We start from the raw sequence: 16,743 nt of genomic DNA on the forward strand, positions 1-16,743 counted from the left end.
CAATGTTTTACAAATTTTCCTTGAGTGAACAATATTCACTGAGCTTTTATAGCAAAAATATGAGATCGCCTACCTTGATCCAATATTTCATTTCATAGAGTTTACAGAGGGCGGTATTTTATTCTCCTTTCTTCACCCTTGCCTTAACTTAGGCCTGGTTTAGCGCTTTACTTGCTGACATTTTTAGTTTCGGTTTCTCCTTAAAAATATGGGCCTACAAGTCCCATCCTGTACATTGCTTCTGGTTAAAAAGGCTGAACTACTTTCATCGTGCGCAGCTTCGGGCAATTTATTTAGCAAACACAATTGTTTATTCCGCTGATCGGCATCAGTGGTTCCCTCTCGCCCTCGACTCCTCCCAGAGTTACTGTGTATACCCTCCCCTCGCTGAGTCCCATGATAAGCTTCGACGTGCAACTACAGCATGATATAACCGGGTTCTAAAAGGCAGCGTGCAGGGTTCTCGTGCAGCTCTCCGTGACGTTCCTTTTTCCCGATTTCTGACATGGATTCCGCTGAAGTTCAGAAGCAACAAATAGCTGTTGTAGGAGGAGGCTTGGTAAGACTGAAGTCTGAATGTTTAAGTGGAATCTGCGTTTTTTATTTAACTTGGTGTAATCTGCTAAAGCCTGACCAAATATCCTTTGAGTGTTGTGTGCATTTTGCCTGTTGAGTTTCAGTGAGTATTTAAAAGCCCAGAAAATATAAGAGGCGGGGTCATTCAGGTTCCTTAACGAAGAATAATGTCTGCACGTTGTTCTTTTCTGGGTTAACATCACCTTGTTTTTCTCGTTCTGCACACTTCGTAATTGGAAAGAGTGGTCACGGTGTTGGAACATTACGGCCGCCTTTTGTCCCACGATTTCCAGTCTGACTCTCGGTGCCCAGGCGCTTGAACTAATGTAATAGAAGACAGTGTACCTGGCGTAATTCAGAGCCGAAGTGGGTACGTTCAGTGCCTCCCAACGAGTGGGCACCAGCAACATAAGCGTCCTTTAACTTTTGTTTAACGATCAGAGAATATGTACTCATAAAGGTTAATAGTATTGTATTTCTATGTACTGCTTCTTGCTACATACTCGTAGTTTGGAAACACAATAAGTAAATTGGGACGCATTTTCATCATTTTTACCTTTAAATGCCTAGATAAAACAGTAAGGTAATGTACGTGTGGGTGGCATGTTACGTAGAAAGATTCACAGTATTAATTAATAATTATTTTTAATGCCTTTCTTCTACAGCCCTACTCTTTCTCTATTTTTATAACATCCTTGATAAAGTGCAGATGGAGAATTAACAATATAGGAACATTTGTTTATTGGTATTGGGACATTTACTGTGCCCTTCAGTACAAACTTTCACATGCCATGTCGCATTGTGTCAAGTGCTGATAATTGTTTTTATATGCAGAAGAACTGTGTTTGCTGTTACTTTCTCTGATTGCAAATGTACATTATTTTGTAATTTTGAGTAGTTACACTCATGCTGAGGTAAAGCTGAAAATAGAGAGGCATATGTTCAAGGAAATGGCGCAGAGTGTCGCGTTTGGCCAATTTTGCAGCGCCACGCAGTGACATTTCCAAAACGCAAGGATGAGACATATTTACAAAATTACGGTGCCTGTGTTTTCCCTAGCACTGGCGCTAAAAATAGCTGCCTAGCGCCATCACCATTGTGCATGGGTGCCTGTGTTGCATGAGTTGCAGGAATATTTGTTTATGTTCAAGAAGGTATCCCTTCCTGCACATCAACAACCAATAATGGAGATTTTCTTTACTGCCAAACACATAGAAAAAAGCAAAAACGAGGAGAAATAAAAGAATTTCTCCTCGTTGCGCGGATCTAATGCCTGTTTTTGGCCCTGCCTCAGACTTACTGATCCGTGTAAATCTGGGGCAGCATCAAAAAGCAGTGGGTGTTGCGGTGGAAGGCCCACAGCAACACCCATTGCACCCCCCTTTCACGCAGATTCCTGTGTGAGAGGGTACCATAATTACAAAGTGTCGCTAAACTACAAACTTAACGCCACTTTGTAGATATGGAGCAGGGCATTGCGCCTCCGGAACGTCGGTAAAAGTGACATTCCGGTGGTGCAATCCCCTTGTACATATGAATGTCACAGTATTCTCAAAGTTTTCTAATATAGATAAATATATGTGCTTGCTTTAAAAGTAAGGTACAGTTATCTCAAATTAAATAGCACAATTGAAAGTACAGACAAAGCACTAATCCCCTCAAAAATATCCGTAATATTTGCAAAACTACACATATTATCTGAAATCCTCATTGCCAGAATGGTTAGAGCACACCACACGTGTAAAAGTCACACAACATGCTTGCGAGAGACTTATTTGAACAGAAAATATATCACAGCCACACATCAATTTCAGAGTTCTCTTAAGGCACTCTTGTAGGCAAATATTTAAGTTAAAGCGTCTTAGCACCAAAAAAGAACTGTATGAATTACTCAAGATTATCCTCGCATAATACTTTTTTTGTTCCAGCCTGGCTGGTACTCTCATTATGTAAGAGATTTTGATCTGTATTGCTGATTACTGTCGGCTTTTTGAAACATAAAAATTACAGTTTCTGCAAGGCTATTTCGAGAGCGGGGGATACACAAACATGTTGAGGTGCACGGGTGCGAGGTTGAACCACATATGGGAAGAAGGTTTTTTTTTCAACTAAAGCACAAAGTGTTTCATGAAAGCTGCTCTATTTATTTCTTTATTTGAAAGTTTTATCCAGGTGGATATCAGAGTGCTTCACAATTTGGATAGGTATTACAAAAGTAAACATTATACAACAAGATAGTCGTGCAACATAGTTAAGGTATGTGGGATACAGACCATGGAGAAGAAAATTTGATAATCTTTGCTACATAAATGAGCGTGGCAGGCGAGTACTGGGATTGAAAGGTGTCCAGCAATCTCATTTTTAATCAGGTGGTAAGCAATGAGCAGTGGGCCAGAGCTGATGTAAGGCAAGAACTTGGCCATTAGGATTTCTGTAACTTCCTTTTTAGGTCGAAAATTTGAGACCACTTCTATATACTTATATGTGTATGTACTTTGTGGGCTCTTGGCCCTCATGCTGAAGGATAACGGTCTACATTTTTTTTAGGTGATAAGATTTGATCCACTTAATGACAGCAGCCCACAAAGGCAGGTCAGGATTTGGAGGAAATTAGCAACATATCAGTAAAAGGCACCTGACTTTTCTCGAAAGTTGAATGGGAGTAGTGTGGAATAATGCTAATGGGGCAGGTCATATTTTAGTGAGCTATCGACCACCCACACATTTCAAGAAAAACCTCACATGTATGCTGGGCAAAAGACTTGGATCCCCCCCGCCCTCCCCCCTAGATAATGGTGGGGCTTAGGTGCTCCGTGTTGATTGCTGTCTGGGGTTTTGGCTTAAAAAACAAGCTCAATAAAGGCTGTGATCTGCAGCAGAAATGGTGCACAATAGATATTGAGCCTTTAGAGATTAAGCTGTTGGCCCAGATGGCGGGGATCCCAGATTGAGCAGCTGTTTCTCTAAAAGACTGTGGAAATGACGTGGACACACCTTTGAATTTGTCTGTGGAACATTTGAACACACCAGATCATTGATAGTGAGGAAGAACAACTGTGGGGAATCTGTAGAAAGAGCGAGATGTTGGTTGACATCTCGCAACACTGGCGTAGAGGCAAGCTAGGAATTGCATCTGAACAGACCCTGATTGGCCATAACCTGTACAGTGAGCTGTGGAGCAGGGTACACGTAACAGGAAAGATGCTGTGGAATTTTACCCCACAGGGTGATGGCCCATCCCTATGTAGGGGAACGGACATTCAGTTTGCACTTACAGTCGACTGCATCATTTGCATCCTTGTATTGAATAACGCTGCTGCTCAAATCTTTCACACACTGCATATTACTGATCACTTGGAACATTTCCTTCAGCGGCCGTCATGCCTCTTAAGAACTAAATAAGCCCTTCAAATGTAGACAACAAGGACACGAACAAGTGAGCAGCGCACCTTCTTTTTAGTGATGCAGTTTATTGATCAACCTGAATGCCGTAAATAATGCGGCTCAATATCATGGGTTTTATTTGATGTTATTCTAGTTCCAAGCATTATGTGCAAGTGTCTGCAACAGCAGACGCTTCTCGGAGCCTATTGAGAATTAATTAGGCCTTTCAAATGCAAATGAAGGGCACCAATGATGCCTTTTAAGCAGTGCTTTGAATGGGAAAAAATAAGTGCAGGTACTCATTAAAATGAGCTATGAGTGTGGCAAGTGGGCGGAGCTAGGGGCGGGGCTAAGGACAAGACATAAGACACTGCTACTATGGAGTACATATATTGCCCTTGATAGTAGTCTTTAATTCCCCGTATGTGCAGATTCTCTCTGCACATGTGGCACAAGACATATATAGTTCAATGGGCATGTACACAGAGTCCCTTCCATGAGACAGAGGCAGCGATCACTCAGAAGATTCAAGCTCCACTTTGACCGAGCCGGAGCACCTCACGGGCTCTGTGTATATGCCCATTGAATGAAGACTCCCTTATGACTGCTTGTTTGGAACCTTATGGTCCTATAATTGGTTGATTGCCTAACCAGTCGGAAGGGACATACTGCGCTAGATTGACTCTCAGTGGCTGCCTTTGGTCTCGCTTTCTGTCTCAAGGAGCCTACAGGCCCATCCCTTGAATAGCACTCATGGTTGGAGTGGCTCATGGTGCCCCCCTCCCTCACCTCACAATCCTGATGAAGACCCCTCCGTAAGGGATCTATTAACCTACAATCCTTCTCTGGGGGTCGAAACGTCGACAACTCTTCAACCTGCCAGTCTGATCAACAGTGATATGTCACTGTGATATTTGTCTCCAGACTATGGCATTGTACTCTTGTGTATAATCAATTTCTTGACTGAGGGGCTTAAAGTGAAGCCAACCACCAATGTAAATAGTGATGCTTATAATGTCACCAGCCTATCTGTACACTTCTTTAACCCTCAATTAAATACACATAATTTTCCTTCTTATCCCCTGTCTCCTCCCCCTCGGGGCACTGATTTGTGGTAAGTTTCGGATTGTATTTATGGATTTATTACCCATACACAATGTTCAGTGTGATTAAATAACATTGAACATAATTGTATCTAATATCTTGATTTAAGTTTCTGTTTATTATATTATGACTTTCATGTTACATGTTTGTTGAATATGTGTCTATTTCTTTATGGATATGAATTATGGAGTGTTAAACATTGGTCAAGTATGGGACCACACTTTACCTATGTTGTGGACATTGTCTACTCAACTCTACCATTTTGATTACATTACATGAAGCAGTCGTGATACCCGGCAAAACTCATTGTAGCTCATAACATTATACCAATGTTGTTGGGCATTCCTTGACTTTTATATAGGCTCCTGTTGACCGGTAAGCTTATTCCAGAATTGAGACAATAGAGCCATGATTGGAGTGATTATAGCCGGCTGCCCCTAGGCTGCAGGCAGTCGGAACTGGTCTGGTCAGCACTCAGAAAATTCCTGCTTCTAATGTGGGTGATACCTGAACAAGAGGAAGTGGCACAATGAGGAATTGTGCTCCGGTACTGATCCCCACACCCCAGTACATGCAGTGAGGGGTCGTGCATTTGTTTGTCTCACAGGGGGAACGTATGCATACCGTAACAGGTGGTAGGAAAATTAGAGACGGGTGAGAGGAATGAAATAAATAAGAGAGTGGAGTGGAGTGGGAGATAAAAAACAAAGAAAAGAACTGAGAAAGACCATCAAAGCAGTGCTGCTAAAGGAGAAGTAAGAACCAGGTATCAGGAGGGCAGACAGAACAGGAAAAAAGAGGTGTAAAGAAAGAGACAAGGATCGAAAGAGGGAAAGACAAAATAGATGAGTGAGGGGCCAAGGTGAAAAGGAAAGGATCGGAAGGAGAGAGGGATTGAGGGATAAAAAAGGGAAAGGCAGTGGCAGAGTCACTGAGGTCAGCGGCCAGGGCTAATGAGAGAGGGAAGAGATATGAGGGAAATAAAAGAGAAAAGAGAGAGAAAAGATGACAGAGAAAAAAACAGGAGTGCCAAGGGAGGGAGATAAGGAAATTAGGTTCAAGATAAAACAGAAGGGAATGAACACAAGAGGGATAGAGAGAGGGATTGAGGGAGAGGTGGAAAAGAAAGGGAAGGAATAAGTGACCCACTAGAGCTAGTTAACAGCTGGTTGGACTGTGGAGGAAGTAGAGCACTATGCAGTGGTAGAGAAGAGAGCGAATGAAGAGGAGAATTGTATAGAAGAAGAGAGAAAGACAGAAGGAATAAGTATTAAGGAAAGAAGGGCAAAAAAATGGGAAGCGAGAAGGTGAATCGACAGGGAAGAGTGATTCCTTTCCCCTAGCCTTTATTATGATTTTCTATGATGCCATTGTTAGACTCAAAGGTTGTTTGTTGCTATATCCAGTGACATCATCATTATACAAATGAGTTATTTTAGAACTTGTAATATCATACGTCCTTTTAATCATAGAACGTTGGCACATATCTCGTTAGTGGCTGTCAGCTTCTAAACTCCTTTAAAAGTAAAAATAAGGCATTTTGAATGCAGTGTCTGTGTGTGTGTGTGTGTGTTTTTGTGTGTGTGTGTGGGTTTGATGACACACTCCCACTGTGGGGACTTGATTGCACTGTGGGGACTTGAACCCAGGTTCTCACAATGCAATGCCTTCTAAATGATAAAAAATCACTTCAGAAACACTGCTGAAAATGTTTACATCTTTTAAAACTTTGACTTGTGGGGACCTGTGTTTCATCATGTGTATTTATTTTTGTGCTCAGCTATGCCCCTGTAGACAGGAAGTGTTGATCATTCACTCTAGACAGTCACACAAAGGGAGCTGGGATGTGACCTGCATATCCTGATGGCTCATCACCAGGTTGATGGGTCTTTCTGAGCTAGAGTGGCGGGAGGAGTCACTGACACCTAAATAGGACTGTGTTTGTCCTCACACAAAGCTGTCTCCACCCCCTGTTGTTTGTCTGGAGCCAGGTCACGGAAAGGCAGGGTACTACAAAGACTTTTCTTTGAAGTTTGCCTACTCCAAAGGCAGAAACTGGTATAAGTACTGGAGCTGTGACACCATAACTTCAGGAGTAAGAGGAGATTTTTACTACTAAACATAAGAGGGCCCCTGAATATTCAATAATGGGGAGAGGAGGACAGGGGAAATCACTAAACACAAACAACAAACCTCCCCCTATTCAATCATTAATAGGTAATATATCCAAAGATGATTAAAAACATCATTGTCCCACAGAAAATATTTTCATCTTGGATTTATTTTATCAAAAATAGTATTAAGAAAGAGTTATATTTATGTATATTCAATTTAAACAATTCCTAGAATTTCTATACATAAATATCACATGAGCAACCCCATCAAAACAAAATATACAATAGGTACAACAATAATAGCCTCAAGATACACACACACAACATGCATACCAACAGTACTTACATAAAAAAAGAAAAAGGAGAAAATGCATCTACTGTACAGTAATGACAATAATCACTATTAAAGTCTTTTCACAAACATAACACTAAAGATGGCAAATAGGAACCGTCTTTTCAAAATTATCAAACTGTGAATAGTTGACACAAGGCGCCGATGCGCTTTTCAGAGTGGACCTAAAGTCCAACAGTTCCTTCGTCAGGGCACAGAAGATAGAGATCATCAGGTGGTCAAAAGTCCCATCCAGAGTTTCTTTTTATATGTGTACATACATATAGCGTGATCAGGGGGCTCCTTAATGACACAGTTTATGACCGCATATATATAATTTTATTAATGACAGGCCAAAATGAGCCAGCAATTAAAGGTAGATCGAATCAGACGTAAGATGCAATGGTAAGAGGGCCCAAAAAGTTCTGTGGGTCATCAGCATGTAGAAATTCCCGAAAGTTAGATCCTATGGTAATTGCCCACGAGTCAATATACAGAAATACCTTAATCAATGTATGTTTTTTTAGATGTGCCGACAGAGTCCACAATTAGTTCGTGGCCATACGGTATGGGGGCATCTTGAACCAAATAAATAGTTGAGGCTGGTGAGTCCTTTCACAAATCCGACGTGTGAGTTTCAAACGTCCAACTCACGCGTCGGATTTGTGAAAGGACTCACCAGCCTCAACTATTTATTTCCCGATGCAGCACTGCCGTGCGGTTGAAAATACAACACATCGTTGCAGTGCAGCCAAAGAATCGAGGCAGTGCCTGCCGTGTGGCTGGAAGATTGCTGCAGCCTGAGTCCAAAACACTGTCTCACCAACGTCCGGGGCACCCGCTCCGATTCGAACCCAGGCCCTGCTGTGTGGCTGAAGAAATGAATGCTTCACCTGCTTCGTGGCTGAAAAATCTAAACAGCGCCTGTTCTGCTTCTGCTGCAGTGGCCCAGCACGTCAGGATTTTTGACACTTTGTCCCTGTGTGCCAAGTTCTTCATCAACATTGCCATGCAGTTAGGAATCAAGGCCGCATTTCCGAAGATCGATGTATCACCTTCCCTCGCAGTAAGGAATCAACACACCACCTCCCCTGACAGTAAGGAATCAGCGCATCACCTCCCTTGCGCTGCAGTAAAGAATTGATGCATCACCTCCCCTGGCAGTAAGGAATCAACGCATCACTTCCCCTGGGAGTAAGGAATCGACGCATCGCTTTGCTTTCCCGGCACCTCACCGTTCCCTGTGCCTGTTTTCATCTTTGATTTTGACGCATTCCAGGTACTTTGTGATAAGAGGGATGAAAGAGGAAAAAAGGAAAAAGCTCCCTACAGCTGTACGCCGCACAACTACTTATGAAGGAAGTGGCACTTAAGGGCCACTCAGGTTTTTTACAACCACCTGCTATGCCTTCCCAAGAATGAAGAGTCGGTCAGACAGTAGAGAATACAAACTTACATGTTTATCAGAAATACTCAGCAGAGGACTCCCTCATGACCTGCACCCTAAGATGTCTGCCGAGGGACTGACTCCCCAACAGTCTACAGTGAGTAGTAATCCCTCCTGAGACGCCTCCACCATGCCCCCTTGGAAAAATACTGGCCTGGGCCGAACACAAACAAAGAGGCACAGTGGGATGAGCTAACACCTGCCAGATGGGTACATATTATCAGGAGCCCAATGCCAGGGCGCTGGGTCTCAGCTTGTCCTAACATGGGAGCAGAAACTACACATTCAGATCGGTATGCAAAGACAGAATGTCCCTATTATTAGTAAGTCGAGAAACAGCCTTGAACAAGAGAGAAAATAAGTGTTCTGCTGAAGTAAGCAATGCGAGCAGTGAGGCCTAACTAACTCAAGCACAGTTCAAGCAGCCTAATAGGGATTACGAAATGCAAAATGGAGTCACACTCGCTAACTGAAGCCTGTACATTACGGGGATAACTCAGCAGGTAGCATGACGTGAATTCAAAAGGCATCTATTTAGCCAAGCACGGCTAACCTAATATGGCATGGAATGGGAGTTTCAAACCTAACACTTATACAAACAGTCACTGGGTCCCTGCCTACCTTAAGGGAGAGGGAGACCTTTATGGTGACTGGGACCTTTTCCCTCATGTTTATATCTTACTATTGAAACTAATGGTGACTGTCATTCCTGGTTTCCCCAAGGTACTATTTCATTTGTTGCATTTGTTTTTCCATTCCTTTTTTCATTTCAGTCCTTTTTGAGGTACTTTTTAAGTCCCCTGATTGTAAAAGCAGATTAGGTTTATATGGAATCACAGGGATCGTATCTTCATAATAGAAATGCCCACTCCTCAAGTGTTTAATGGAGCGATGCCAAACGCCCCGTTATTTTACATTGAGTTTACTTTCATAATAAGCGTAAGGGCACAAGGCAACACGGTTCCTCTTTTTTTGAGCAAGTAATAGATCAGGTTTTTATTTCCATGACACCGCGTCCATCCCGCTTGGAGGCCTGGTGGCAGCAGGGACACGATTTCCCATCATACAATCAAGGCGCTAGGAGACTTGATGTGATGACACAGTTGAGCGTCACCACGCAATTATGGGCCCTTCACTTGGAACTGCCATGAAACATTTAAAATCAACGCCAGACTGTGTACAGATCGCCTTGAGTCAGGTGTGAGTGATACCACACTAGGTATACTGAGGCTTTGTACCCATGACGATGTGAGTACGGGACTCCATCCTTGAGCTAACAAGGTATACTTCATGCTGATTTGACTAAACTTTCTATTATACAGATGGAGGTGTTTATTAACTCTATGACTATTCTATCCCTACCTCCGGTGACATTTTAAACAAGTAGTGTGTGAATAGAGGGACACGCTCCCCTGCCCTGAGTGGTTGCACTGTTACCCTAAAGAGGGTAGAGGTGGAATTTAGCATACTCTTTAATAAAAATGCATTATCTGGTGTTTACGATATCCCCCATGGCTCTTTTTTCTCGTTTTTAAAGCATGGCGTGCTACTGTTGGGTGACTAACAAGGAGTACAAATTAGTGGATGTGAAAGTGACAAAGGTCTGAATATTCTTTATTGTGTGAACTACATGGGATGCAGGAGTGATGAGAATGGCTTGGCATATAGTACACATAAATAAGCATGGCGTTGCACGTTAACAGGAGTCGGTCGCTAACACCTTCATTGCGTGGCTTAAAAGATAGTTGTTACTCCTTCTGGACACCTTTCCATGTGGTGTTTTGGCATGCACAGGGTGTACAGGGATACACATAGAGTGAGTGGTAATGTTCTATCATTCTCATGCCTATTAAATACAGGAACAGTGGGCCTACAATGTGGTGAGTAAATATACTCACATTGCATGTAAAGTAGAGTTGCATGCTAATACAAAAATTCTAATATATCATTCCGGGGCATTTAATGTAGAGTGCATCCTGATGAAAGCCCTGGACCAAAGAATCCATAGGATAGGGGTTGAAACATGTAGACAATGAATATAGGGTCATTGGACCATTATATCCTAAATAAACCCTGGAGAGAAGTTTTAGCCATACCCCTAGCAAGACCATTAATAAAGGGATACTGTGAGGATCTGGGTGTACTTATGATATGACTGTGGGGCCTTATCGTGGAGTACACTCACAGATGCAGTCTTGGGTTCAGTCAGTATCGCTTACTTAACCTGAGCTCAACACTGGGTAGCTGTGTCTGTATACAGTAAGGCTTGGCAAAGGAACTTAGTGTGAAGCATTTAACAGCACCAAACAACAGAATAAGATAATCACACACCAATAAAAAGACACAACAACAATTTATAAAAATAGACCATATTTTTTATACATTTTTAGAGACCTTGATCATTTTCTATAGCAACAGATTTTAATTGTTTTAATCACTTTTAGATGCAACTGCAAACAAGCATTGGCAAGCGTGAAGTTTGAAAACCTTTGAAAAGAGTTAGTGTGAGTACTCTGGCCCTGCTTGGACGACCAAATCCAGCAAGAATAACGTCTAGGTTGGCCAGAAAGATTACTTTGAATAGTTACCTGGCCACCAGAGCGTTTTTGAAGCCAGTTACAAACTTTACAGGACAACCACGATAGAAGTCAATGAAGTGATCCCTATGCTAAAGGTTGCAGGCAAAGATGCTCTAAATTATGCTTTAGTTGTGATGCAGTCGGTGGGTCTCATCTGGTGGTTCCTCACACCACAGGTGATATGGGGTAACTTTCGCCATGGTAATCGGAGTCCCTCGAAGTCTCTATGTTGCAGTAGTCAGACAGCCAATGCTGTACTACTGATTCCTCTGCCCCGTGGTTGGATGCAGACTATTTGGTGGGGGCTGGTGTTCCTTGTGAACAACAAAGCCAAACTTGGACAGCACTCCCAGGTCTGCCAGACTTGCATGCAGGTTTTGCCTATTTTGTATTTGTCCTCTGTAATGCCCTGCGACTGGTAGCGGAAAAACTTCTGCAGTAGCTACCACTTTGTCCGTTTGGGGTCTTTCAGCTCTTCTTATACTAGAGCTGAACCCAGGAGATCAGCCACCTGGTCCTCAGAACCAATGGTCTTATTGAAGTGTAGTCCTCTCAATGGTACAGCCTTCCTTTGCTCTGTTCAAGGGCAGCACAGGCCTAATACAGTATATGTTCCATGTTGATGCCCTAACCTATCTAAAAAAAAAAAATAATAATTTTTATTTGACACTGTAGTTGTGGCATGCTTTATCATCGGGTCTCACCCAGGCCCCTAACAACCAAGATGGATTCGACCATGTTCCGGGGAGCACTTTAGATATATTTTGTCACCGGGAATCCAAAAGACTAAAAATACCTCCACCAGGTTACTACTTCTAAACTGAGACAAAATCCTAACTTTACAACTTTCGGTATTCACTAAAGGCATTTAGTAGTAGTAAAGTTAGGAATCCTAACTTTACTACTACTAAATGCCTTTTGTGAATACCAAAAGTCTTAAAGTTAGGATTTTGTCTCAATTTAGTAGTAGTAAAGTTAGGAATCCTAACTTTACTACCACTAAATGCCTTCTGCGAATACCAAAAGTAGTAAGTTTAGGATTTTAACTCAGATTCGTACTGTGAATCGGCCCCTATGTTTTGGTTACTCAAATGGAAATTATCTCCCAGAACACTCTGCTGTATCCAATGTGAACTTTGTCCTGAAACCTCATACATCGTCTCATTGTGAACAAAGAGACTTGTTTTCCATGAACATTATGGCTGTTCCAATTCCTGATGGTATAGTTTGGTACAAGGTTGATTATGATGTATTTGGCCCTACTGAACTTTTAAAAATACCACATTTATTTAAAATATCTCTCAATGATATCATTACCTCCAGTGCATTTTCTGATGATTGGAATTTCGAAACAGTAAATAATATGTTGCCTGATTTAGAAAAATCTGCTGCATTTTCAAACAATGAAATGCTAGAAGACACACCTGACTTTGGTAGCATGTACTGTTACCATCATTATGGTCATCACTTTGTTTTACACAAATCCAGTATCCCACTTAATGTTTTCACACACCACCAATGGGAACATTGCCCAACACCACCAAAATTTGTTCGAAAACTTTTACACAGAAATTTTCATATTTTTCAGGGTTTAACACTTATGACCAGACCTCATTATACAATGAGGTTGCACCTACATCTTCACTGAAAAATATGCTGACTAACACCAAACAGATTTATTCTGCATCTTCTACTGCCCAACTGTCTGAGCGTGCCTCATTCCGCAAGAAATTATATTTCTGAATGAAACTGTGCAACAGACTTTCTGTCTTTGACTAGCCAAGAACAAGGATTTGAACATACCATGGTTTCCGACACCTTCACACATCGATTTTACATCACTTGGAGGGGATACAATAGATGCCATCATGCAGTATGATACATCAGACTCCAATTGGAAGGGTTGGTTAGTTTGGCCCACAGACACAAATGGATATCAATCAAGATTCAGGGGTACAACTGAAGGGTTCAGTATTCATAGGCCAGACCCACAATATGTACCAAGAGAACATCCGGGGGTAGTGACATCATACAGTGTTGGGAAGTTGTGTCTCGAGTGGCTAAAAACCTTGACACTGTCCCAGGTGACTTTCAGATGAAGTGGATTTAAGGGATTTTTTACTAGGTCCCCGAAAGCCACATCGGAAACTTTTCTATTACGCTGTCTATAATGAAATTTGGAAAATCTCTCAACAAGAAGCTGCAGAGAGACTCCGTGAAATAGATAGAATTAACCTAGAAAAGGCGTTAGCTGTAGTTAACAATGGTATGACTACATTAACATCCAGGATTTATTCACTGGGCAACATTGTATCTTCTGCTATTGATGTACTAGAACAAGACTTGTCCATACTACAACATGAAAAATCTCAGCTATGTTCTACTATGTCACTGAGCTGGATGCTGCAATCATTGCACACTGGTTATGTGCCTTGGCGATTTATCAACAGTACATCTCTATTTTCAGCATACAATCTAACTGAAAAACAGATTACAATGGCACAAAGGGGAGCAAAGTATACAATGCTGCGCATTGAAAAAGTTTACCAATTACCTTTTACTGTGGCATGGTCACCATCCACAGAATGGTTAATTTATGGCCACATAACATTACTGGTCACTACTTTCCAGTTTTAGTATAGCCTAGAACAACACCAGGCAGGCAGATATGATATGATGGGTAGGAAATTCAGCGGGAATCTTGGGAATTGACGTACAGATTTCGATGTAGGAATGGGGACATGGAAGTGTTCCTTAGCGGTACCAACTTCAAGAATTCCTTAAGTGGATCTCTCATATGCCAGGATATTATGCATCATGGGGGCTGTAATGGTTCAGTTGTTAACTTATCCTGCCACTTGAAAGGTTCCCCAGCTGCCGTGATTAGTCCAGTATTCGAGTTACTTTCAAATGGGAGTTACTTGATGCTGAATGATCAAAGTTGTTGCAGGTGCTCCAGGGCATCGCATATCTGGTCACTGTAAGCTCCAGGGTTACTTGCTGTATGCAAGTATTGTTTCCACCGACCCTCTCAATAAGGGAGGTGCCGTTACGGCCTTCATTGAATGTTTCCTTTGTATGGTTTGATATTCTGAGCCCATTGAAAGCCATGCTTCTTCAGCACACCCTGCCCTTATTCTCCAGCCGAGAAACTTATGATCGCCTGGTTGCAAGGTCCTCGGCTGGGATACAGGCACTGATACAAACAAACTGCCCTTTCCATTACACAGAAATGGTTCACCGTATCTTTAACATGTCTGATACAACGGGTACTGTCCACCTATTTAAGACCATAGGTTCTGGACTGTTAAGCACCTTTCAGACAATCCTTGGAGTTGTTCCCAACTTTATACTCTCTGTATTCGGAAGCATTTTTGGAGAGTTTCCGCTTATCCTGTTTCTAATTGCAGGTATCCTGATTGTCTTTTTTCTGCTACGCAATGGACATCCCAGTCACCAAGGAGATGGAACTCACGCTCTTGTAGCGCCAATATCGTCATCGCATGGTTATCCATCTGGACACACCTCGTCTTCGAGGACTGAGCAAGTCTTGGTTCTTGTCATTTAGACCAGTCTGGATTGACTTTATTCTGGCTGTTCTCTGATGCCTGTTATGCAGACAAGAATACGTGTTGCATCTCTGTCTAACACTTAGAAACAATTTCTCCACCGGACGTTGATGCTTTACTGGACCAGATAACGGCCCATGTTCTGCAGTGTCCTCAGCGTATTCCAATGTTGATGTCTGCATTCCTAAAGCCACCACGGGATGCTTCAGCTCCTGTTGGGAAGGATACCGGCTCCTCAACAAGTACTCAGGCCTCGGATGACACTAGAACATCCCCAGCAACGGCTGTTGTGAATACGGAGGAGCATCTGTGCTCGATTGACCTGATCTGCGAGGTGTTGCAGGAACCGTCGTCTGCGATTGCAGGCAACAGTGATGTTGCGTCTCTTAGCCAGGACACATAAACAGTTGGCTCATCGTGTGCTGGAAAAATTTGGAATTTTAGAGTAAACACTTTTTCTAAACTGCATGGCTTTCAGTTTCTCATTGTTTGGACTTCATATACGAACTTATTTAGTACAGACTTCTATTGCATGCATTATTTTGTATTTTTTTACATTTTTTAGTACTATTTTTAATGAACTTATGAATAGTTGCATACCACGCCTAGCCGTACATAGAATTCTTAGTATGTTGTCCAGTCCGATGAGGAGTGGGTGTTATGTTCCATATAGGTACCCTAATATAGGCTCAGGTAGTCACCTAACCTTTCACCTATATTCTCCCTACCATTACACAACATAACGTTCTTAGCAATGACCTTTTACCTAGTTACGGTAATGTCCAAAAATGACATGGGGCTTTCCCCGAAAAGCTTAGGCCTTATTCATTATGCATTAGGATTCTTGGAATCACAGCAGGACAGCAAGCCTACAATCGCCTGCATAATAACTATGTATAAGGGTCATTCCTTCTGTCATCTCAGTCCGAAATGACACAGCAAGGTATATCCCCAGGAGGTACCACTTTGGGTATATATACACCATCTCTTGCTGAGATAGTCAGAGGAGAAAAGGACTTCCATGCTTACACACTGACGCGAGACGCTGAGGCTCCTGCACGCAGACACTACAGCTCACAGTGGTCTGACAGCCCCTGCAGGGTGTGCATCTCGAGACAAAGACGGGGTCCCACAGTCTCTCACTTAAGGTAATGGGGCTGACTTTATCATAGAGGGATTCTTGGCTTTTACATCTACATACATGGTAGGTACACTTAGGTACATCTAGTTAGGATTGCATCGTAGGAGTACACATTTACTACTGTGATGTATTTTATATACTTGACTGTATTCATTGTTTTAGCAGAATGGTAGAAATCTACCATCCTTTTACGCTATTAGTGCTTATAATCATTAATATCTGTTACTGTCTAATGGTTGTTTCAGCACACCTATTTTACACTAGAATGACGCTGGTTCAATAAATGTTTATTGAAAAAACTTCCCCACCATTTATTCTGTGTATCTCTCTGAGACGAGGCAAGCACGAGTGACTGAGCAACTAGTAGCTCTGTTTCCATGATTCTGAGGGATCAGGGTTGTCATGTTCGATAGTTGCCAAGAACTATTCTGTCCTTGGTAAGAGGGGTTTCTAGTGGCACTGTGAGCTAGCTAGTGTACAGGCAGATATGTTTTGTAG

At 42.2% G+C, this 16,743-nt stretch overlaps 1 protein-coding gene across 1 annotated transcript in view; it reads left to right on the plus strand.

Moving 5' to 3' along the window:
* The first annotated feature begins 428 nt into the window (after window positions 1-428).
* KMO (kynurenine 3-monooxygenase) overlaps window positions 429-16,743 on the plus strand; it is a 412,483-nt gene continuing 396,168 nt past the window's right edge. Inside the window, exon 1 of the mRNA XM_085612308.1 lies at window positions 429-559. Within this exon, the coding sequence (XP_085468434.1) occupies window positions 506-559 (54 nt within the window). The 5' untranslated portion in view covers window positions 429-505. The remainder of the gene's footprint in view (window positions 560-16,743) is intronic.

Source organism: Triturus cristatus, chromosome 6, assembly GCF_964204655.1.
Source record: "Triturus cristatus chromosome 6, aTriCri1.1, whole genome shotgun sequence".
NCBI lineage: Eukaryota > Metazoa > Chordata > Amphibia > Caudata > Salamandridae > Triturus > Triturus cristatus.